The 23,055-nt window shown below is 40.6% G+C and overlaps 1 protein-coding gene across 1 annotated transcript in view; it reads left to right on the top strand.

The window, feature by feature from the left end:
- The window catches only part of ZDHHC17 (zinc finger DHHC-type palmitoyltransferase 17), an 87,526-nt gene that overhangs the window by 42,645 nt on the left and 21,826 nt on the right, over positions 1-23,055 (top strand). Inside the window, exons 6-10 of the mRNA XM_067313073.1 lie at positions 1,036-1,100; positions 1,871-2,033; positions 6,889-7,014; positions 8,594-8,736; positions 14,732-14,832. Coding sequence (XP_067169174.1) covers positions 1,036-1,100; positions 1,871-2,033; positions 6,889-7,014; positions 8,594-8,736; positions 14,732-14,832 — 598 coding nt within the window. The remainder of the gene's footprint in view (positions 1-1,035; positions 1,101-1,870; positions 2,034-6,888; positions 7,015-8,593; positions 8,737-14,731; positions 14,833-23,055) is intronic.

Here is a 23,055-nt window from a genome sequence, read left to right as displayed (position 1 = left end):
GAGATGGAAAGCAACGTTATCTGCTTTCTTGGTTTCCATCAAGGGTTTCGATAGCAAATGGTTCTAATGAAAAGCTTCGAACGTAATTTTTCTAGTAAGAACTGAGGGGAGTAGTGTAGGAGATGTTGACAGAGCTCTGCTGTCTCTAAGGAAAATTGTGCAGGTCTTTATTTTAGAGTAATTTTGTATTTGCAGTCGGTGAAAGTTGCCCAAATATACTTGAGAATCTCATCTGCCTGATGTGTTTAGGAATTCCCAGCTTCCATGTTACTGAGGCAAGGATCTATAACAGGAAAAAAAATACTATAGGTAATAGATGCTTTCCATTCTGATGGTCTTGGAGGATTGTCTTAATCAGTTGCCCTGGATGATGATGATTTGTCATTCAGTGGTAATGTTCAGTTAAGCATAATAATGGAATAAATCCTTTTGTTTATTTAGCCATCTGTTTAGTCACCACTTGATTATAAGTTAGTTTTATTTCTGAGTAGATTAATTGTTTTTATTAATGGCTTTTGCTTACACTTAACTCTTTTGTGGTTTCCATTAAGCTGATATCCAGACGTGTAAATACCCTTGGAAATGTGTAAAGTAAAACTGCTTTGCAAGTAGAAAACTACAGATACAGCTAGCCTGTGACCATGTAGGATGCTAAGTCATGTTTTTTATGTTAATTTATGAAGTAGTTTATTGAACTTTAGTGCATTTTATTTAAATGTTTCTCCTGCTTTTGAGTGCAATATTACACCATTTATGTATGTTTTTTTATGTTGAAGGTAAATTTAAGATTGAAATGACCAGTCTTATGCCCTGTGGCTGCTCCTTAGTTTCCAAAATAGATTGAAATGGTCATATTTTTGCACTGGTGGTGTTAATAAAATTATATTTAAAAATTAAAACAGACATTACATACTAAAAGCTTGCTAGGTTTTCTCTAATTCAGTTGGCTAGTCTTGTAATAAGCAGTATTTTGTAAATCTTATAGCTACTGAAACTTGAGCATGCACATCTCACCAGCATTTTTTTTCTTTTTAGGATGTAGATATGATGGATCAAAATGGAATGACACCTCTAATGTGGGCAGCTTACAGAACACATAGGTAATATACCCACCACATTTCTGACTTTTTGGCATTAACTAAATGGCATGGAATGATGATTTCTTTTGATTTGGAGAGTGTTTTGGTTTAATTAGCCAATGTACTTCTCACAATTACCACTCTACTTTCTTCATTTCTGACCTATTCAAGAGAGAGGATATTATGCAGATGTATTCACCAATATGAACTTTCAGTCTACAAAGTAAATCATCTTGTAGAGGTTAGCAAAAAAAGACGCTTCTCCAAAGAACAAGTTTGTCTGAATTGATTTGTGGCTCAGAGGGACCTATCTCCATTGATTTTTGAGAGGAGCCTAAGTTAGCTTTTGCAAATAGCTACTATTACCAACATTGTCATTGCCTCTTTTGTTTTCATCTTTTGGCATGTGGGATGGAGGTATAACATATTCAGTACTTTCATTGTCATCTGTCAAACATATAATCATGTACATGCTTTTACAAATTTGTTAGTACTGTTACATTTTTGAGATGTGAAAATAAAAATGCATACAAAATGCGGTTCAAGACATCCCAGAATGAGCTTTAATAGATTTGGGCAATGTATGTCTTACTAAGCTCCCTTTAAATTTAGTAAGATCTTTGTGGATTGTCTTTGGAAACTTGAGCCGTTAATATTTATCAGCAAAAAAATCATTTTGCTATTAAATAGTGTACCTAATCAATGTCCGTTATAGAAGCTGAACTCATTAACCAAGTTGGAATGTATTTTAGTTAATCTTCTGTAGATCTAACATGACTTTTCTTTTCTAGTGTGGATCCGACACGATTACTACTTACATTTAATGTTTCTGTTAATCTTGGAGACAAATATCATAAAAACACAGCATTGCACTGGGCTGTGCTGGCAGGAAATACTACAGTCATTAGTCTTCTGTTAGAAGCTGGAGCTAATGTAGATGCTCAGAACATCAAGGTAAACACTCAATCTGTTTTTATCCTAAGCGATTTAATGCAGAAATCTGTAATAAATCTGAAGAATAGATGATTGTTGAGGGTGTGGTGGGGCCATGAAGATGCAGCAAAAGCCATGCCACTAATGTTTAATCTAGAAATCAGTTTTTACTAACAATGATGTAGAATCACTAAATCTGCACCTTCCGAAGTACATGTGTAAATACATTTACCAATGGGTATGTGCAAACAGATGGTTTGTGTGTGTGTATTTAGACTGCATGCATGAAGATCATGCATTTGGATGCAAAATCAGAAAATTGACCGAATGTCATCTAGTTATGATTTGGAGCGACTTTGTGTTTTGATGGAGTGAGATGTGAGACATCCATGTCTTCTCCCAGAGAGAAGACGGATGCTCTAGTAGGTCTCCTTCACCCAGTGGCAGTAAGGAAGTTTGACTAAAAGTATCAGTAAGAATAAAATCAGAAAATTGGTTCTCTTTTGGGGCAGATCTTAAGTTGTCCAACTACTCTACCTGAACCTCTTGACAAAGCTAGATTTGGCACAAACAGAGCCCATCCCACCCACAGAACAGCCAAGGAGCTGTTCCAATTTATGCTATAGACACAGAGTCCGTAAGAGCTTGGCCAGCAGTGGGAAATGGGCATATTAAAGCTTTGCTCTGCAGTGGTTTTTGTCCATTGCTCCCAGACCATCCTGTATATCCCATTAGATGCATTTTATCACATATCTGTCTGTGGTGTCAGGGAGGAGCTCACTTTTAGAAAAAATAACTCTCTACTACTCAGTTTCTCTTTGAATATTTGTATTTTGCACTTAATGAATGGTACAAATGGGATGGATAGATTGGAAAGTACAGCTCTATATGTACACTTATAAAATACTTAATATTTAGTTAATCTGACCTTTCACCGTTTTTTCCTACTGATTAAGATGACCAGGGTCTATTGTACTAGTTTATCAACCAAAAAAATTGTGTTGTGATCCACAAGTGATAGCAATATGCTAACAAAATATATACATCCATTTTCTTGAACAGCATGGGTCAGATTTTTTGAGTGCAGTCAAATTTTGCTACTGTCTTTCTACATCCTACATCACTTCTAGATCACCAGAAATACTGATGATCACGAGCTGAAAACTCATCAGAAAAACCACATGGCTTTTTATATGTGTTTAAAACAAATCAGCTAGTCTCTTGCGTTCATTGGTGTGGATATATAAGAAGTGGTCTGTAAGGTCAGCTGTGTGGATGAAATACACTTCTAGTCTCACTTCCTGCAAACTGTTATGAAGCTCTTTTCTGTTCCACCTAATGGTAAAAATTAGGGGGTTTTGTGAAACAATCGGTGTGTTGTAACTTGCCTCCCTGGAGAGACTGATTTGTGTTAACTAGAGTTTTAAAGTGACCCATACCTAAGTTTCCTGACTTTCATGGAATCTGTAATTAAAAATTAATACATTTGGCCAAGTGAAAGGATATCTACTAGCCTCAAGCAATTCATAGTTTCCTTCATTATTGACAGACAGCAGCGGTCAGTAGGAAAATAGGCTTTTGAACCTGCTGGATCATGGGATCTTTTCAGTCACGCTGGAAGACATGAGCCTGGTTTCATTATTCACTGCCTTCCTTCTGCAGTGCAGGCTAGGTTTCTTGTTTGCCTTTCCTAAGATCCTAGGATTCCTAAGATCTATAGGATTTCTAGGATCAAAATTCTTCTAGCAGTGGCAGTTTTGCCATCCTGTCAATGGTTTTTATAACAGATGCTTATTTGAGTGGTATATCATATGTTTAGCAAAAGTTGATAGTAAACATAAGATTTTGAGAGATTTCCATAGGTATGTAGAAACTCGCTGTCTTGTGCTTCTGCTTTGACTGTTTAGCAAAAATGTTTTCTTTCTTGAGCCAAAAATTGGTTGTTAAAGTGTCTGGCTCAAGTTTTCCTGAAATTAAAAGGAGTCATGAAAGGTTCCTTTCTGATGCAGTCATTTCCAGATCTCTGTTCAGTGAAGTCCTGCTCTCAGTCCATGGAATTGACCACAAATGTTGATAAAACATTTAAGGTTAAAGAAATATATTGGCTGGAATCCTTTCATCTTTTTCAAATTATGTAGTGGCTGAAATATTAAGTGCAAGCTTTGACTTTTTTTTGTTATCAGTTCAAGGTAGTATATGTTAGAAAATTACATGCTACTAGCTTCCTAGGTTTTGGTGGGGAAGTTGATGTAAATTGGAACCAGTCATCTAAGTAAGGCATTATTTTTATTTTGCATGGCAGTCTGAGAGATAGTGGGCGCTATATAAGAGAAAACTAAATCAATAGCACTCATGAGACTTACTCTGGACTAAAACTTGATATTAAAAAAAAGAAAATCTCTTGGAAGTATACTTCTATCTTGGAAGTATAATGATACTAGGTAGTGTAATGGCAGTAACACCACAATGTGTATACCTCACAGATGCAGTTGTTTCAAGTTAATCAAAGTGGGTTTGTCCTGCCCTAGTTACTTATCTTCTTTATTCTATGCTGTTTAAGAAACTAATATTGCTCTTTTGGTAGTAAGGCCCCCCCCCTTTTTTTTTAATAACTGCAGTTGGAGATGTAAGTTCCTTTTAGTAGTCAAAGTAGGCTTTTGGAGTATGGATTTCTTTGGTTTGGGGGTTGTTTTGTTTTTGTTAGGACAAAGTGTCTTGCTACACCAGGAAACATTGGGCAGATAAGGACAAAATTTCAGAAGTTGGTTAATCGGAGAAGGGGGGGAGGGATGAACAAATTTTATTTAAATATATGTAGAAGCCCCCCCCACCCCCAGAGAAAGGAACTTTTATGCTTTAAAGAAGATACTTGTTTTAAAAAATTGAAACTATTAGTGAATCTTTGAATGGACTTTAGATATAGTTTCTTGATTATGTAGTGTATTTGAAGACTTCTTTGTGAAAGTCTACATTGAAAGTGCCATATGGTAATGCTACTTCAGATTATTCTTTCTGTCTAATCACTTTAAAATCTCAAAATATATGCTATTAAAGCCTTATTGCTTGCTGGCAAACTGATAATTGTATTACTAGACTAAGGTTTAAGATCCCTGGTTTGTTGGGGGGTTGTTTTCCTTTAGTTTTGCTTTTTAAGCAAATTGGCCATGCATCCCTGTGACTATGAGGAAAATGTTAAAATGGCCGGATGATCAGAAGCATAGTGGAAGATGTCTTTAAAGCTCCCTCAATCTCTTTATCTAGGCAGTTCCTAGGTGTCTATGGCCCTCTAGTGGAAGGGATGCTCAGCTGGACCCCAAGACAACTTCAGGATTTACTTGGGAGATCAACTCCCAGAGGGGATTGCTTGTCTGCAGGTAATCTTATAGTCTGGATATATAAAATGACATTAAAAAACAAAATAGAGCATCTCTGGGGTTTTCCGATATTAGCAATTCAAGATGCTATTAGCTTTGGGATGAAGCAGGCACCATAGTTTGGATCTCAGGAGTTTCTATTGAAGATAACTTAGCTAACTTAATCTGTTTCTTAATCAGGCTTTGAAGCTAAGTGAAGTCAAAAGGTTATTCTTTACTAACTGATTTTGCTAGCTTAACTTCTCAGACAGAAGAAATGCCAGGTTCTGTTAGGCAGCAAAACACTTTACCTCATAATCTGTAGTCTGTGCTATTTACCCTCCTTTTAGAGACTCAGAGCAAGATTTCAAAGGCAAAATGAGAGTTAAGTACACCATTCCCATTGTCTTGCTATGGGATATAGGTAACTAACTGTCCTTTATGTCTTTGAAATCTCTTCTGTCTATAGTAAGTATTGCCCTTCCTGGGTAATTTCAGTTTCTGGTACCTGTCTCACTTTTCTTTTAGGAGGGGGCCGAGCGATGGAGGATTCAGCCATTTTTCAAGCCTCCATGAATGCTTTGTTTAGGAGGGGAGTTAACTCCAGTAGAAGAGAGGAGGAGTCAAATGCAAAACTGAAGCTGGAGGTACCTGCAGTTGGTTGTCTCTTGCCTCCTCTATAATTTCAGACCCAGTCAATAACTTTTGTTTAGGTCTCTTTCTAGATGTTTAAAAAGCAATAAAATCAAATCATTTTGGTAGGCACCTTTGGCCTCTATATATCTTTCTCTTGCTTTCTCTGTCGGTTGTCCCTGACTGTAAGGAAAGGAAAAGCATGGACTATTGCTGGCTTTGCACTCAATGTATGCAAAGCACAAGCCAAGCATGAAAGCTCAGAGTTTGGGAGCAAGCTGGACATGAGGAATCAGTTTATTCTTTCCCATTTTTCTTCCTAGGACTTCAGTGACTGAGACAACCAAGAGCATTAAGCTTGTGTATTTAAAAAAAAAAAAAAAAATCCTTAGAAGAAACGTTTCATGATATTAGTAACTTCACTCTGCCAAGCAGGCAGAGGGTTAACTGAGAAGTAAGGCTTTACGCTGGGAGAGTTTCCATGATCCAGTGGGTCACAAATTCTTCTTCTTCGTTTGATTTCTGCTGCCTGTCAATAGCTGAGGGGGAGCACAGTCTTTCATTTACAGACTAGTAGACTGTGTGTAGAACACTGAAACACAGATGTGTTATGGCAAAAGCAACAGTTATTGCTGCATCAAGACATTTAGTGTCAGGATCACAAATTTAATATTCTGCTTGTCTACTCATATACAGTTATAAGAGTGAAAAAGACCAAAAGGAATTAATGATCTGTTTGGTGTCCAGTAAGCTGCAGAGAGAAAGTGCCAGAATGTAGTTTAATCTGTTTTTAAATGTATTATTTTTACCTGCCAATCTGCTATTTCAAAAGTGATCCGAATGCATTTTATTTTTAAATTAGATGTTTCCCATTTTTATACTCCTGGCAGGGAGAATCACCACTTGATCTAGCAAAACAGAGGAAAAATGTTTGGATGATCAACCACTTACAGGAAGCAAGACAGGCAAAGGGATATGACAGTCCATCCTTTCTCAGAAAGCTGAAAGCTGATAAGGTGAGAAGAACTATAACATATAAAATCCTGCTGTATGTATGTGGATTTTTTTATGTTGGGTGGACATGTGGGTGGTGGGTTTTTGGGGGATTTTTTTTGTTTTTTTTAGCCTGAAATGTGGAGAAGCTTCGGTATCAAGGAAACGTCGTCATCTTTTTGTTGTGACAACTAATTGCAAAAACAACCTTATTCAAGACAAAAGGGGGGGGAAGAAAAACAAGCCTCCACACAGTTATTTTTAGCTTTTGCACTGACTAAACATTAGGAAATACCAAGCAGTGGTACTGCTGGGAATAGTCAAGACTGTCATAAAGCTGATTCTTGGGTATCTGAGGAAATAAGTGTTTTAGATGTCCTGAGCTCTGGTCTCCCTAATTACTCAGTGTTTTCTGTTGAATGATAAAAGAAGTCAATCTTACTGGTATAATGTAATATATGAACCTCTAACTTGGAGGCCTATTATTTCTTCTCAAGTTATTCTTTAATTCTACGGATAGTATTTGATCTTGGTAACTGAGATTTACTTAATATCCCTGTCAGCTTTCAAAATAACCTCCTAATTAGCAAAAACCTGTATGCGTGCAGAATGACCAATTTTAAATAAAGTTCAATTTGAATTCTTGTGATTCTTATATTCAGTTTGGGTTGTTTTTTTTTGAGGTTCTTTTTTGGAGGTGGGGGGTATACATGAGGAGAACTGAAATGCTGAACCTCATGTTACTGAATTAAAGCCTGGTACCTGGAGAGTTGATGTGATCGTACTAAAAGTGACTGAGGAGACAAGAAATGAGAGTATAAAGGGTAACATATTGCTCTGTCGTGAAGAACTGTCTGCCTACCTGTAGCTGGAGTACTTGTATATAATTAATGTTTACTTACAAGTGAGAATATCATATATTTTTCAAGTGTTACATCACTGATTTGTTGTGATTTCTTTAGAGATGCGTTGTATCCTGATAATTAAAGCATTGGCTACAGCCTCTGCTTTAACCCTATGGTCATTTAATAAAGTTAATACTTGTGAGTTGTTGTTTTATGTGATTTGTGCCCTGTATTATGCATAAATGTGTATTGTGACTATACCTCAAATATCCAGGAGTTAAGTGCCCTAATCAGGAATTGTATCTACGTTGTGTGAGGCTAAAAAGGTCCTTTCTTCATAGAATTTTCAATATGAATTTATCTATTACTTATGTAACTTCAATCTTTAATATTCACTATCCAAAATCTACTGTGCACTATGCAGTAGTTCATACAGTTTGGATTTTTAGAAGAAAACTACTGTTGCCTTTATTCTGGATCAGTAGCAAAGTCTCTAAAAGACAGTTCTTGGCAGGGGGAGAGGGGTGAGGAGGGGGACAAGACACCTAATTTGTTATACAGTTTTAGGATGATTTGGGGATGTGGAGGGGAAAGATGTAAACATGGGAAATGACAAAAAAATCTTAATCCTCGCTGTGTGTCAAGCTTGCTAAAAAATTAACATTAACTTTATCACCTGTTCTTTTTATTATAGGACAGTAGTATACAGCCTATTCCTAAAAAGTAAAATTACATATTGATATTTGTTTCTATACAGGAATTCCGTCAGAAGGTGATGCTAGGAACTCCCTTCCTGGTTATTTGGCTGGTTGGGTTTATAGCAGACCTAGACATTGATTCTTGGCTCATTAAAGGGCTGATGTATGGTGGAGTTTGGGCTATGGTGCAGTTTCTTTCAAAGTAAGTGTTTTACCACAACACTATTTAGTGTGTATAGAAGAAGTGTTTAGTTGGCATCTTGTTTCTTTAATAAATAATCTTAAATTTTTATGGGTTTTTTGGGTATGCAGCATTTGTGTTTTGTTGGAATTATTTTTTCTCACTACTTCAGGGAAAGATCTATTGCAACTTAGCTATTTTAATGCTCTGTGGTCTTACAAATTGCCATTGAATTACTCTGGATGAATACCAATGAGTTAACAGAAGCTAACAGCAGAATAAAAATTCAGTCAGTCTCCAGAGGAGGGTGCTGAATGTCTGTCTACAAAGTCATCTGTGTGAATTTTGAAGGGAACAGTCAAGGGGAAAGTTATTTGAAAGGGACAGAAAAAAATGTACAAGTGTGCCATTAAATCCCAGTTTTTTAGAATTAAAATACCCCAAAGTATCTAAAATTTACAGAGAGAAACATAATCAGATATAGGATTTGCAGCTTCTGTTGTTGTTGAAAGGGGTGACTAAAGGAGAAGGCTTCTTTCTAATAATGTATTTTTAATTTGTTACCTAATCATAAAGAATTATAGTTCTGTGTGCACACACATGCATTTATGATTACTTTTAAATATCTGTAAATACACACACACATACACACAGGCATCTTTCAACAGATTCACAAGATCTGTGGGCTACTTATCTGTACTTAGCTTCTCAGTGTCTTATACTACATATATAGAAAAACCTAATATATCCTCACACTTAAGAGCTTTGTGATTTTCTGGCATTGGATGTCATGTCCATTAGAACCATTTGCTCCTCCTTCCTTTCCATTTTTAGAGAAAAGGAAAATATACCTGTTCCTTAATAAATAAATAAATTGTGAATTCTATGTATGGGAATGATTCCCAGATGTACCTTGCTTGCAAATGGCCATTGTCAAAAACTCCTTTGCCCATTCCTTTTTTTGGGGAGCTCTGCACACAGGACAGACAGAACAGGGCTAAGATAACAGCAGGCCTAAGGGACTTTTGATGGCTTTGTCTTCAGAGTGTGTTGGGTATTACCATTGCTTTCTAAATAATCTTCAAGCCAGAGGAAGAATATCTGTGTAAACCAGATCTTCTCTGACTTAACAAAGATCCCCATTAGAAACATCTGTAGGAATCTTTTGAGTTCCTTGGAAAAGTACAGTCTTGTGACAAAGGAACAAGCAAACATCAAGCTCATGATATTAATATGTCTGTCTATATCACTTAGATTTGTCCCACATATATGAAAACTTCTGTTCATTTTGTAAATTCTAGTTTCCTGAAACAGTATTTTCTTGGTTGATGCAATTGCCTTTCATTGATAAGTGTGCCAAAAGCAAGTAGTACTTGGCTGCATTATGTGTACCCCTGCAAAGGTGTTTTTAGCTGCCTGGGCAGCCTCTCACAGTATGTACTATGGAACTGGAATCTTTTTTCCTCAAAGCACTTGGAATGTCTGAGTTACTATTAGACATTTTCTTCTAATATACTCTTATGAATAAGGTATTCTCATATCTATAAACTCATCAGCTTAGTGAGGCTAACTAGTTGTTACGCTCCAAGCCATACTCTATAAAGAAAATGAATGATACTCTTATGCCCATTTCCATTCTCAGATCAGTACTTTCTACAGATTGCTATTTTTATTTCTCAGGATTGTTGAAGTTGGAAGGGACGCTGGAGATTGTCTAGTCCAACCCCCTGCTTGAAGCAGGATCAACTACAGCAGGTTGCTTAGGGGGCTATGTCTGGTTGTGTTTTGAATCTCAAGGACTGAGATGCCACAGCCTCTGGGCAACCTGTTCCAGTGCTTGACCATCTTCATGCTATAAAACATTCATCTCATGTTTAAATGGTATGTCCTGTACTTCAGTTTGTGCCCATTACCTCTTGCCCTTTCACTGGGGTACCACAGTGAAGAGTCTGGCTCCATCTGCTTCATTTGCTCCCATCAGGTGTTTGTACACATTGATAAAATCCAGCCTGATCCTTCTCTTCTGCAAGTTGAACGGTCACAGCTCTCTTAGCCTTTCCTCATGTGCCAGATGCTCCAGTGCCTTAATAATCTTCATCGTCTTTGCTGGACCTGTAAATCCATGTCTGTCTTGTACTAGGGAGCCCAGGACTGGACCCAGCACTTCAGATGTGGTTTCACCAGTGCTGAGTACAGGGGAATAGCCACTTCCCTTGATGTGCTGGCAATACTCTGCCTAATGCAGCCCAGGAGGCTGCTTGTCTTTTCTGCTGATAGAAGCCCTGCTTGTGGCCCTTCACATTGCTTGCCAGGTTCAGCTCCAGATGGACTTTGGCTTTCCTAACACCATTCCTGCAGGCTCAGACAGTGTCTGTATTCCTTCTGGGTCACCTGTCCCTGCTTCCATCTCTTGTATGCTTCCTTTTTATGTTTGAGTTTTGTCAGGAGCAGGCCTCCTGCCAGCTTTCCTTGACTTCCTGCATGTTGGGATGGATCATTCCTGAGCTTGGAGGATGTGCGACTTGAAAATCAACCAGTTCTCCTAGATCCCTCTTCCCTCCAGGACTATATCCCATAGGATTCTTCCAAGCAGGTCCCTGAGCAGGCTGAAGTCTGCTCTCCTGAAGTCCAGGGTTGGGATCCTGCTTTTTGCCTTGCTCCCTCCTTGCAGGATCCTGAACTCCACCATCTCATGGTGACTGCAGCCAAGACTGTCCCCAACCTTCCCCTTCCCCCATCCAGTTCCTTTGCATTTGTAAGTAGGAGATCCAGCAGAACACCTTGCCTCACCAGCTCCTCCATCTCCTGTGCTAGGAAGTCACCATTATTGCACTCCAGAAACCTCCTGGATTGCTTGTGCCCTGCTGTGTTGCTCCTCCGGCAGACCCTGGGGTGGGTAAAGTCCCCCAGGAGGCCCAGGGCGTGCAAATGTGAGGCTTCTTCCAGGTGTCTGAGGAAGGCCTGATCTTCTCCCTGTTCAGGTGGTCTGTAGCAGACACCCACCACAACATTGTTCTCATTCTCTTGAATCCTAACCCATAAGCTCTCAGCTGGCTCTGAGCTGCCTAGGCAGAGCTCTGTGCATGGAGTTGTGCTCTCACATACAGGGCAACTGCCCTTCCTTGCCATCCCAGACTGTCCTTCCCAAACAGCTTTTATTCATCCATGGCAGCACTCCAGTTGTGTGAGCTATCCCACCATGTGTCCATGATCCTGATGAGATCCTAGCCCTGCAATTGTGTGTAGACCTCTAGTTCCTCCTGTTTGTTCCCTGTGCTGTGCGCATTCCTGTACAGGCACTTGAGAGAGGCACCAAGTCTTTCCCAGGAAAGAGCGTGAGAGCTTCCCCCATAGTGTTATCCTCTTGGCACTTCTCTATTTGTGTGCATACGCCTGAGGGGGGCCCACTTCAGCCCTGTGTTGCTGATCACCGGGTCACCCTGCACCCTTTGCTCGCCAGTCCTGTCCACAACTTCCTTGCTTGATTGTGGGTTGTCCTCTCCCTCCCCTGTCATTCCTAGTTTGAAACTTGCCTTACCAGGCTGGGCAGCCTGTTGGCAAAGATGCTTTTGCCCCACTTATTCAGGTGGGATCCCATCTCTTCCCAGTAGTCTTCAATCCTCAGAGGGGGTCCTGTGGTCATAAAAACTGAATCCCTGCTGTCAACACCAGTTGTGCAAACAGCTGGTGACCTGCAGGATCCATCCATGCCTCCTCAAGCCCTTTCCCCTCATCAGCAGAATCAAGGAGAAAACCACACCTGGACCCCATGCCTGTGGCCCTTGCCCAGGCTTCCCCTGACAGTATTGCTGGTGCCCATGTGGAAAAGCAGCAGCAGGGGGTCTGAGGACTGGACAAGCTGTGGCAGCCTCTCTGCAAGGTCCCGGGTCCAAGCCCCTGGCAAGCGGAGCAAACCTCCTTAGATAGTGAGTCAGGTTGGCAGATGGTCCTTTGTCCCCTGCAGGAGGGAGTCTCCTACTGCTGTCACTCATGCTTCCTCCTGGTGCTGCTGTGGGGCTCAGGCTCAGCTGGCTCAGATGCTTTTCTGGACACAGTTCCTGGCCCTTCACCTGCATGGGACTCTCCATTTCCCAGCCTGATAAGGACAGGCTGCCTGCCCCTCCATTCGTCCTGTTTGGAGTTTGGGCTCTGGTATCCTCAGAGATGATCTGCTCAATCTCCTTTTGATCATCTCTGATGCTGTGCAGTCTGCTGCCCTCCTCCCGCAGTTCCTTATCTTGGCAATGCAAGTCCTCAACCAGCACAGTCTCCTGCAGGCAAGGACATAATTTTGTCCAGTTTCTCAAGATTTATGTTTTCTTGAGTTTTATACTTTTGACCTATCTGATGTGTATTTGTTTAACATTCTCTCACTTTCTCTTGTTCTTTGCTTAGTGTTTAGTATAAATATTTTTTTAGGTGCTTTCTATAAAGGCCAGAACTGAATGAAATTGCAGTTACTTCTGCTGTTGTTCTAGTAATACTCCCTTTCCCTGTTGAATTTTAGCTAACCCACTTAGCTGCTTTTTCTCCCTGATACTTTCACAATGGAAAAATACATAGAAGCCACTGAAAGAAAGAAGTTACTGCTGAGTAACTAATACGTGTTGAGATCTGTCTACTCTTAATTATTAAACTTACTCTTCTAGCTCATCTTCCTTACAAAATTTTCTCAAAAGTCAAAAGAAACCTTCAAAGACAGGAGACAGTTAGTTAGTATAATGGAGTAAAATGGGAACTGCTCAGTGCACAAGTTTGTCCAGAGCAACCCTGAGGGCACTGTCGGGACAAAAAGCCAAATGCATCAATGAAAGGATGTTTGAGAAGGAGGTGAAGGAAGTTTTATTTCAAGCTGTTTAGCATTTTAGAATGTGACTTTTGATATGTTTAGCAACTTTTCCTTGAATGTGGAGTCCTAATCATTCATCTAATTTGTGTCAGCTAAATTTAATTTTTTTTCCAGAATATCCCTTAAAATGCAGGATGGTGAGAAACTGAAAAGAATTCAGATGGCCTGCTTTTTTTATTTTGATTGACGAAGTAACTTTTTGTCTTAGAATTTGACAAATTTACTGATACAGGAACTGAATTCAACTGTTTTTCCTCTGACTTTCTGTTGGCAACCGTAATGGAAGCAGAAGACTCGAGAATCAGAAATATTTCAAATATGTAGGCTGATAGCACCAACATCTCTCAATTTTTTTTCTTATGGAAGTAATTTTAAAATGTAATTTTTGGTGTATGGATTTCTTAAATATCTTTGGCATTGAAATCTCTTGTGTAAATGCAGTTTGTAAACAATATCCATGCTGTAGGCTAGGAATCTCACTGATTTTTTTTTTATTTTTTTTTAGCTGCTCTCAGAATTTAAGCAGTCTCCATTTCTTGTCCAGTTCTAGACTGCTGTGGTGTTGTTGACTTGTGAAGTATGCTGAAACTGAATCATGGTTATCTTTAATTAAAAAAAAAAGGGGGTAGGGGGAGGGAAAAAAAAACTATTTTCAAAATACTAAAACTATTTTTTATAAAACTATTGAGCAATTCCAAAACGATCCACTCCAAGATTTTTTTCATGCTGGGAGAACTGAGCATTTTTATTTTAATGTATAAAGATTTTTATAAGACTAGGAAATATGGTGAGTCTATATTAAAACAGTGATCAGTCTTTATAAGCTGATGCTTATATTCTTATAAGCATTATGTGAGCATCAAGCTCAATGTGAGCTGATGCTCACATTTATTAAATTTATCTGAAATACACTTATATACCTACTTCAAATGTGAATGCATAAATTTTAATTAATAACTTTCAGCTATGACCATTCAGCTGGGCAGGTTGAAAACAGGTATTTCTCACAAACTTTGAAGGTAAAAGTGAAGAAAATGTTTTCATGGAGTATTTTGAAATATCCCATGTAGTCCACTTTTTAATAGGAAGTGCTTTTCGCAAGTGGTAGCTCATGTTTTATGTTTTATAAATTGAAACTTATTATGTGGCATTGCTGCTCCTTTTCAGGTCATTCTTTGATCATTCCATGCACAGTGCATTGCCTCTTGGAATATACTTGGCAACAAAATTCTGGATGTATGTGACGTGGTTCTTCTGGTTTTGGAATGATATCCTTTTCCTGTGTTCAGTAATATTTTTTTTCATATTAGTAATACAAGGTAATACCCAGAGTTATCCTACATGTGAAAGTAAGTAAACTAATTAAAATTTTAAAATAGCTATCTTCATTAAAAAATAAGTTTTCTGTGTTGATAAATAATATTTTTATTGCTTTAAAAATGTACACACTTACTGCTTTGCTTCAGTAAAGCTTGAAACTCATTTACAATGGTCTACAAAATCTGCTATACTTTATTTCTTAACTGTAAACAATTGTATAAACATGCTGTGAGTTGACAAATTAAATTGTGACTTTTTTTTCAAGTATCAGACACTGTGTTCTTCTGAAAGGCATAGATAATTTCCTAGTGTGTATTAATTGTAGTGGAAATAGCCTTATAATTAGTTCTTCCCAAAGATTTTGTAGATTTCACTTCATACAAACTGTGGATATATTTTTAAGTTAACTGTATTTTCAGTCTTTGAAGATGTATGTGTTAACAACACTAGAATATAGAGATTCCACATATGCCCATCTCTTTCTTTGACTGTCTGCCTAGATATGAATGTTTCATACTCACAGGGTAGAAATTGATTCAGAGTTCATTGAAAAATGTCAGTTGCCCACATTAAAGAGATATTCAAATTTTTAAACTACTTTCTTGGGTATTGTAATTACAATAACTTAGAAATGGAATAGAGATTTAATGTATTCTGTTAAATTTTTAATACAGTTCTTCTAGTTGTGACTACTTGAAGTGAAATTAGTATTTATGATAGATGTTGGCTTGGCTTTTCTAGAAATTGTTTTCCTTTTCAGCCTTAAAGGAGTTGTAGCATGAAATAGGGTGGTAGCAATGCAACCTTTTTATCATCTTGTCAATATGTTCTCAAATCTTAGCTGAACAAGCCTCACATTCTTGGGCTGAGAACACAAAGTAGACCCTGTTTTCATACTGCCTTCGGCTTCCGTGCTGATAGTGTTGCAAAGTTGCCACTGTGAGTAAGAGTAAGAGCTATCTTGGTATAATATTAAGAGCCTGTCGCAGGACGACCGGCTGTCTTACAGTCCCGGACCGTGTAGGTTTCATGTGGCACGAGGGAGGGGAGGAGGGGGAGAGGGGATTTACTGCATGACTCCACAACTTGTTTCAAAGACCAAAATTTACTACAGAAGCTGCAATGGTACAAAGCAAGAATTCTTGTTAACAGAAACTCAGCTCAACTAGAATAGTTATTTCTAATTACATTAAAAGTTATGCTAACAGTAACTACTAAGTAAACAGAAAAGGATAGCTAATTTATACTAACTGTAAATACCCAAATGAATGAACTAGGCAAACCAATTCTGATCGATCTTATCCACGCATTGCCTCAGCGGCCAACGTACACTCAATCCCAGGGAAGTAACTGCGGGAGGACGTCCCTGTCCCGAGGGGCTCCGCAAGCTGGCACACCCGCTGTCACCCGGGAAGAGCCAAAGACGGCCTCCGGGGCCAACCTGTTTGTACCCTTCAGGGGAAGGTGGCGGTGGAGTCGCTAGGCCAGTCGCAGTTCCCTTCACGCAGGCGCAGTCCCTGGCTCTTGGCTGCTGCGGGGTTCAACTCTCCTCCCTCGTTGTTACGACCATCGCACCCACGGTCATGGGTTGGGGGGGGGGGGTGGCCGAACACCCCCAAGGGCAGGCTAGCTGCCTCGTACGCTCTTCAGCACTGAAGAAAGGAGTTTGAGTGACTGCGAATGACTGCTTGACTCTTGCAGTGGGGGTCCCAAGGAGAGATCCCATAGCTGGGGTAAGGAGGAGTTAATTCCAGTCTGCAGTGGGGCCCCAGCTGTGAAAGCAGGTGTTATCTCTCAGGGTCCTGATGAGGAGGAGGCAGTTCTGACCACAGCAATTAACACTGCCCCAGCAGCGAGAGGAGGCTTTTGTCTCTCAAGGTCCAGGTGGAGATAGTCCAGGCTGCAATTAACACTGCCCCAGCAGTGAAAGGAAGCTTTTGTTTCTCAAGGTCCTGGGGCCCAAGCAGGCCTTATCTCAAAGTCTTGACATCCTCCCTTTTGGAGTGTAAAACACAGGAATTCAGGCTACTTGTAACTGGCACCAAATGTATATGGGGGGGGGGGGGGGGAAGCTGGGAGCATCCCCCCACATTCCCACCCCTCAACTCCATCGACACCTTCCATACTGTGTAGTTACGGTGAGAACACCTTTTACTTACACAGGGGTATAGACAGTTGTAATAGTGTTACTTTCCAGGGTTTCAGGTACATGGCCTATTGGTTTTATGAGTACATATTTAATCTGTAATACTGAACATTCAACAATGTGATGGATACATCCAAAAGCAATGCAAATTACAATAGATAATAGCAATATAGATAATATAAATCGCAGTAAACTATTCAACCATAAAACACAGTTGACCCTGAAATAAAGCTCGTGCAATTGGAGGATAATGTAGAAGGTAATGATCTCGGGGTGAAGTGGTGTCAGAATTAAACAGTTCCAGGTATGAGTTTCCTTTGGGAATATCCATGAAGTCAGGGGTTTCCACGGAGATCCTCTGGGATTGTCAGAGACAAACCATGCACAGGAATGCAACTCACATCCAAACCCATCCCCCCAGGTGCAATCAGTACCACAGTTTTTGTTGAAGTTCACTGTTCAAGGGTCTCCAGGGTAGGTATCATTATTATACTGGTAATGGCATGCACTTCCACAGTTCGAGCTGAACTTGGAAGGTTGCTTTATACACCAATGTATGTTATCTGGTATGGTTGACCACAGGACAGAATGATCTCCTCGGTCCCAATCACTAGTGTCAGCTGCCAGCCCCCAAGGAAGAGAAGAGCAAGGTCTAGGAACCTTGCTACTAAGATAATATCTAGTACAAATGGCAGTGTCATTCCAGCAGTGTGCAGGCCAGGAATAATTGCTGTCAGCTGCATAAGAGGTAAACATAAATGAGCCAGCCTTCTTCCAGAGGTTGAGGAGACACTCCCCCCAGTCAGAAGGTGGGTATGCATGGATTTTCAGTGCTGCCTCATCCATTGACTCAGGTATATGCAGGCAGGCTCTTATGGTGGTTTAGTTGGCCAAATTTATGAATTTGTTGTAGGATTAAATTATTTTCAAGATGTTGGATGGTGAATTTACTGGCTCGGCTGGTTCCATTTGACAACACAGCCACCAGACATTTCTGTGCTAATTTTGAGGAGCAATATTCAAGGCCTAGCACACATATTGCTAGAATTACCACAGCAACTATTAGTACCCATTCCCATCCTAGCATCACCATTCAGAATCGTTGGAGTCCTAATCATGTCTGTGAAGGGGATGGTGTCAGCAACATTCTTTCTTGTGCTTGAACATGAAACCTGAAAAACAAAAGAAACTAGGTCTTGGGGAGGTGCCCCCAAGCCTGTGGAACATGAATTTCCTTCCCTCCTTCGAGGGCAATTATTTAGGACCGAGGACCCTTAGGTCTCTTTAAAATACTTTCAAAAGTCCCCAGAGTCAGGAGTCAGACTTGTACTTTGGCACCGGGTGCTAAGCAGGGGGCAAGTTCTAACAAGTTTCTTTGGGGAAAGAGCTGTTCTGTCATAGGTGGAAAAGTGTGTGACAAGGGGTGACCAGCAGGTCTAAGCTGCTGGTTCAGGATTCTAATAGATGTCCAGAGCCTATCACTCCATCAGGCATTAACAGGGATGTATGCATATTAGGCCTGAACAGACTTCTACCAAGATATATTTCCACCCCTGGGCTGCTTGAGAAATTTGAGTCCCTGTATTTATTAAAAATTGCACCAGAGCACATACCACTCCGGTGGGCAATACTACATGAGGTCCCCCTTTATTATCTTATTGAAATGCCTGCAGCTCCTGGACGGGGACCGTTGTCCGGGGCTCGGGCAGACCTAGTTTTCCAAATCCACCCCAGTTATCCAATGCAATTCCTTCTGAATTTCTTTATGTGGACTACCAGAAAAAGGATTCTGCTGGTCCACCCCTACTGGGGAAGCAGACGGGGACCTGCCTGGGTCAGGGCAACCCCATTCCGTCTTCAGAAGGGCCTCCGCCAGTGCCTGCAGCTAAGGAGTAGGCATTCTACATAAAGCCACCCTAGGAATACCTGCCTTAAGGGCCTGCCTCCACAAATCACTTCTGTGTTTACCTGCCTCTGCATTCCGGGACTGAGGCATTTCTCTGTTCCTTTGACTTAACAGTGCAGGCAGTCACTGCCCAGACTGGCTTTGGTTCACGGGAAGCTTCACTCTCTGCCCCCATTTCCCAAACTAAGGTCAGAGCCCGTTGACTCACTTCCCCCCATGTCAACGGGGCATTTTGAAGCTCATTCTTAACACTAACCAGTGCAAGCTTGACAGCGGGTGTAGCACCCCTTATTAAGGGTCCCAAGCAGACTGGATCAGCATGGGCTTCCACAGGGGAATCCAGGGGAATGTTCCCTGAAGGGCCCCAGCCAAATCCTTTAAGCTCGCACAACTGCTCCATGGCAGTTCTTAGAAATCCACGGGTTAAGTCTCCTACTGTCTCTGCTGGCAGACAGGCTGCCTCGCCTCTCTCTAAACGAGGCACACTGCTACACCAAACTGCTATGCGGTGGGTAATGGACGCAGGATCCTGCTGGGCGCCAGACAGAACCACTCCTGGCCCCCAATTCCCTGACGCCTCCGAACCTAAGAGAAGGATACGATCACCCCCATCCTCTCACACGCAAGTCGCATATCCCAGAGGGGTTTCCTCCCAGCTGATGGCTATACTGATCAGCTATCCTAATCAATGCCTCTGGATCATAGCTAATAGTCTTCATGACTGTGCAAGGTGGAGCCTCTCGCCCACCCGTGGTGTCCCACTTCACCACAGGTCTCACTGCAGTGGTCTCACTCACAGAGTTCTCATCGTCCGAGGGCTCGGACAGATCAGAGTCAAACCGAATATCTCCGTCCCAATGCTCAGGACCAGCTCTGACTAGAGCTCTAATCTTCAAAGGATCCGGTGTTCTTCCCCCAGACGCTAACTGTCGAGTCAACATACATTCGACCCGAGTCTCCAACTGCTGAATGCAAGCTCTGTCATTCTGCGCAGTTGTTTTCTGAGACTGCAACTGAATCTCCAAAAGTGAGGCGTGCCTCCAGATCTTTAATATGCTTGTCTTTCTCATCTGATTCAACAAACACCTTTTCTCAGCATCTCCTGCTGACAAACAAGAGGTAAGCATCTTACACACAATGCCTTTACCCTTTTCATTTTTCATCTTATCTCGTGTGGCCTCTAAATGACGCATGATCTCTTTTTCTCAATCCCGATTACTCTCAGCCCACTGCTGGTCAAAATTTGGGTTCTTAGGGATGCCATGCCTCTGTAAATATCCTTCCAAAGCCCCCATCTCATCAAACCACAACCCCAGTCCTGGTACCAATAATGTCATGGGATGACCGGCTGTCTTACAGTCCCAGACCGTGTAGGTTTCATGTGGCACGAGGGAGGGGAGGAGGGGGAGAGGGGATTTACTGCATGACTCCACAACTTGTTTCAAAGACCAAAATTTACTACAGAAGCTGCAATGGTACAAAGCAAGAATTCTTGTTAACAGAAACTCAGCTCAACTAGAATAGTTATTTCTAATTACATTAAAAGTTATGCTAACAGTAACTACTAAGTAAACAGAAAAGGATAGCTAATTTATACTAACTGTAAATACCCAAATGAATGAACTAGGCAAACCAATTCTGATCGATCTTATCCACGCATTGCCTCAGCGGCCAACGTACACTCAATCCCAGGGAAGTAACTGCGGGAGGACGTCCCTGTCCCGAGGGGCTCCGCAAGCTGGCACACCCGCTGTCACCCGGGAAGAGCCAAAGACGGCCTCCGGGGCCAACCTGTTTGTACCCTTCAGGGGAAGGTGGCGGTGGAGTCGCTAGGCCAGTCGCAGTTCCCTTCACGCAGGCGCAGTCCCTGGCTCTTGGCTGCTGCGGGGTTCAACTCTCCTCCCTCGTTGTTACGACCATCGCACCCACGGTCATGGGTTGGGGGGGGGGGTGGCCGAACACCCCCAAGGGCAGGCTAGCTGCCTCGTACGCTCTTCAGCACTGAAGAAAGGAGTTTGAGTGACTGCGAATGACTGCTTGACTCTTGCAGTGGGGGTCCCAAGGAGAGATCCCATAGCTGGGGTAAGGAGGAGTTAATTCCAGTCTGCAGTGGGGCCCCAGCTGTGAAAGCAGGTGTTATCTCTCAGGGTCCTGATGAGGAGGAGGCAGTTCTGACCACAGCAATTAACACTGCCCCAGCAGCGAGAGGAGGCTTTTGTCTCTCAAGGTCCAGGTGGAGATAGTCCAGGCTGCAATTAACACTGCCCCAGCAGTGAAAGGAAGCTTTTGTTTCTCAAGGTCCTGGGGCCCAAGCAGGCCTTATCTCAAAGTCTTGACATCCTCCCTTTTGGAGTGTAAAACACAGGAATTCAGGCTACTTGTAACTGGCACCAAATGTATATGGGGGGGGGGGGGGGGAAGCTGGGAGCATCCCCCCACAGAGCCCATGTGATGGGAGAGGACTGTTGCTTCATGTTTAAAAAAATAAAAAAGTCTAGTATTCATCAGGAAAGAAATTTTTTTATATGTATTAATACAAAATAGTTACTGAAATTTAGCTATTGAAATAGTTATTTAGAAATTCTTGTCATTCTACCAGTCTCATGTTTTGACCTGTTTTCTAAGTTTTTATTTAATTAAATTTATCAGTAAGTGCTGAATGAAGAAAACAAATACAATATGAATAACAAAAGGTTAAGTTAAATAGCTATACTTAAAAGTGGAGGTATACTTTTCCAGTTCTTATGGAGAGGAGTAGATACTGTCTAAGTATGTCATGCAACTAGACTGAAGCTGCTTTTCTGTTCTTTTTGATATGAAAACAAGCCTGACTTTCAGCCAATAATAAAATACAGGTTTCTTGGGCAATTATAACTACTAAACCATCTCAGTTTTGAGTCTCTGCCCTCTATACCTTGTAATTTTTCTTTAGCAGTGTTGGCAAGCATGCATTTCCATGTTTTGGGGGCTGCAAATGCATTACTATGTTACTATGAAATGCGTTCTCATGCTAATATTACATCATCTTGAAACAAACCTAAGAATGTATCCACTGTATGTGCAACTTGCTATCAAAATCATATACCATACTAAAATAGCTGCCACGGCCAACATGATATGATAATGGTCGTTATCTTAATGTAGAAAGCTGTGCCTTAAAAAAGCACACTATGAGAAAGCAAGCTGGCAAATTGAGATTTTTATCAACCTTTGTACGAACTTGGTGAGGTTTTTTTTACTTCCGTTAGTTGTTAATTCTGATTAGCATAACCTGACGTTCATTTTTGTCAGAGAATAATGTTCATTGTTCACTGAAAGTAGTAAGCATAGAAAATTAATTAATCTGATATGAAGTTCTGACTTCAGAATAGTCAGTAAAATACTACACTGCTTCTGTAACTTAAAATAGATACCTCAGAATCTTTGCAACAGTCTTTTTGTACACAAAAGTAATAGTCTAAAAATATCAGTTGCTACTAATTGCTCTCATTAGAGCTGACACAATTCTGTGTGACAAGCTGTGCCAGAGACTTGGTCCTTGAAGCCATCTTCCTTTAATTGATCATTTTAAATTGAAAATCTCTGTAATAAGATTCCAAATTCATTTTTCTTCTTCTGGAAAATTGCCCTGTAACTTTATTGGAAGAAAAAAAAAAGAAAGAAAGAAATTACATGCCTGCTCTATTTTTATAGCATGAGGCACACTATTGTGGTTGGAGTAAGAGTTCTTGTATTTTTACAGCTGTATATGATTACTTACAGCAGACCAGGGTACTTTATACTACTACTTTATACTCTATAATGTTGAAGTGATATCTGATGAAATTTGTCCTGGCAGTTTTCACAGATCCTGACAATGTTTTGCTCATAAATAAAAAGTTTCTAATATTAAACAACTATCAGGAATTGCCTTATTGGAACTTTAAATGTAATATTATAAGTAATATAAAAGTCTTTTTTTGCTGTTTTACTTGAATATTGAAGTGTTTAGTAGGAATTTGTTTCCCTGTAGATCCTTATAAGGTGTTTGGTTTTCTAGGTTTAATTCTAATGAGGCAAAAAGGACAGTAGAAACAGTGCATCACAAATAACACACATAATCAAAGACTGACAGTGCAT

Source organism: Apteryx mantelli, chromosome 1 (genome assembly GCF_036417845.1).
Source record: "Apteryx mantelli isolate bAptMan1 chromosome 1, bAptMan1.hap1, whole genome shotgun sequence".
NCBI lineage: Eukaryota > Metazoa > Chordata > Aves > Apterygiformes > Apterygidae > Apteryx > Apteryx mantelli.
The sequence above is the reverse complement of the archived record's forward strand: the minus strand, read 5'-3'. Positions and strand labels throughout refer to the sequence as shown.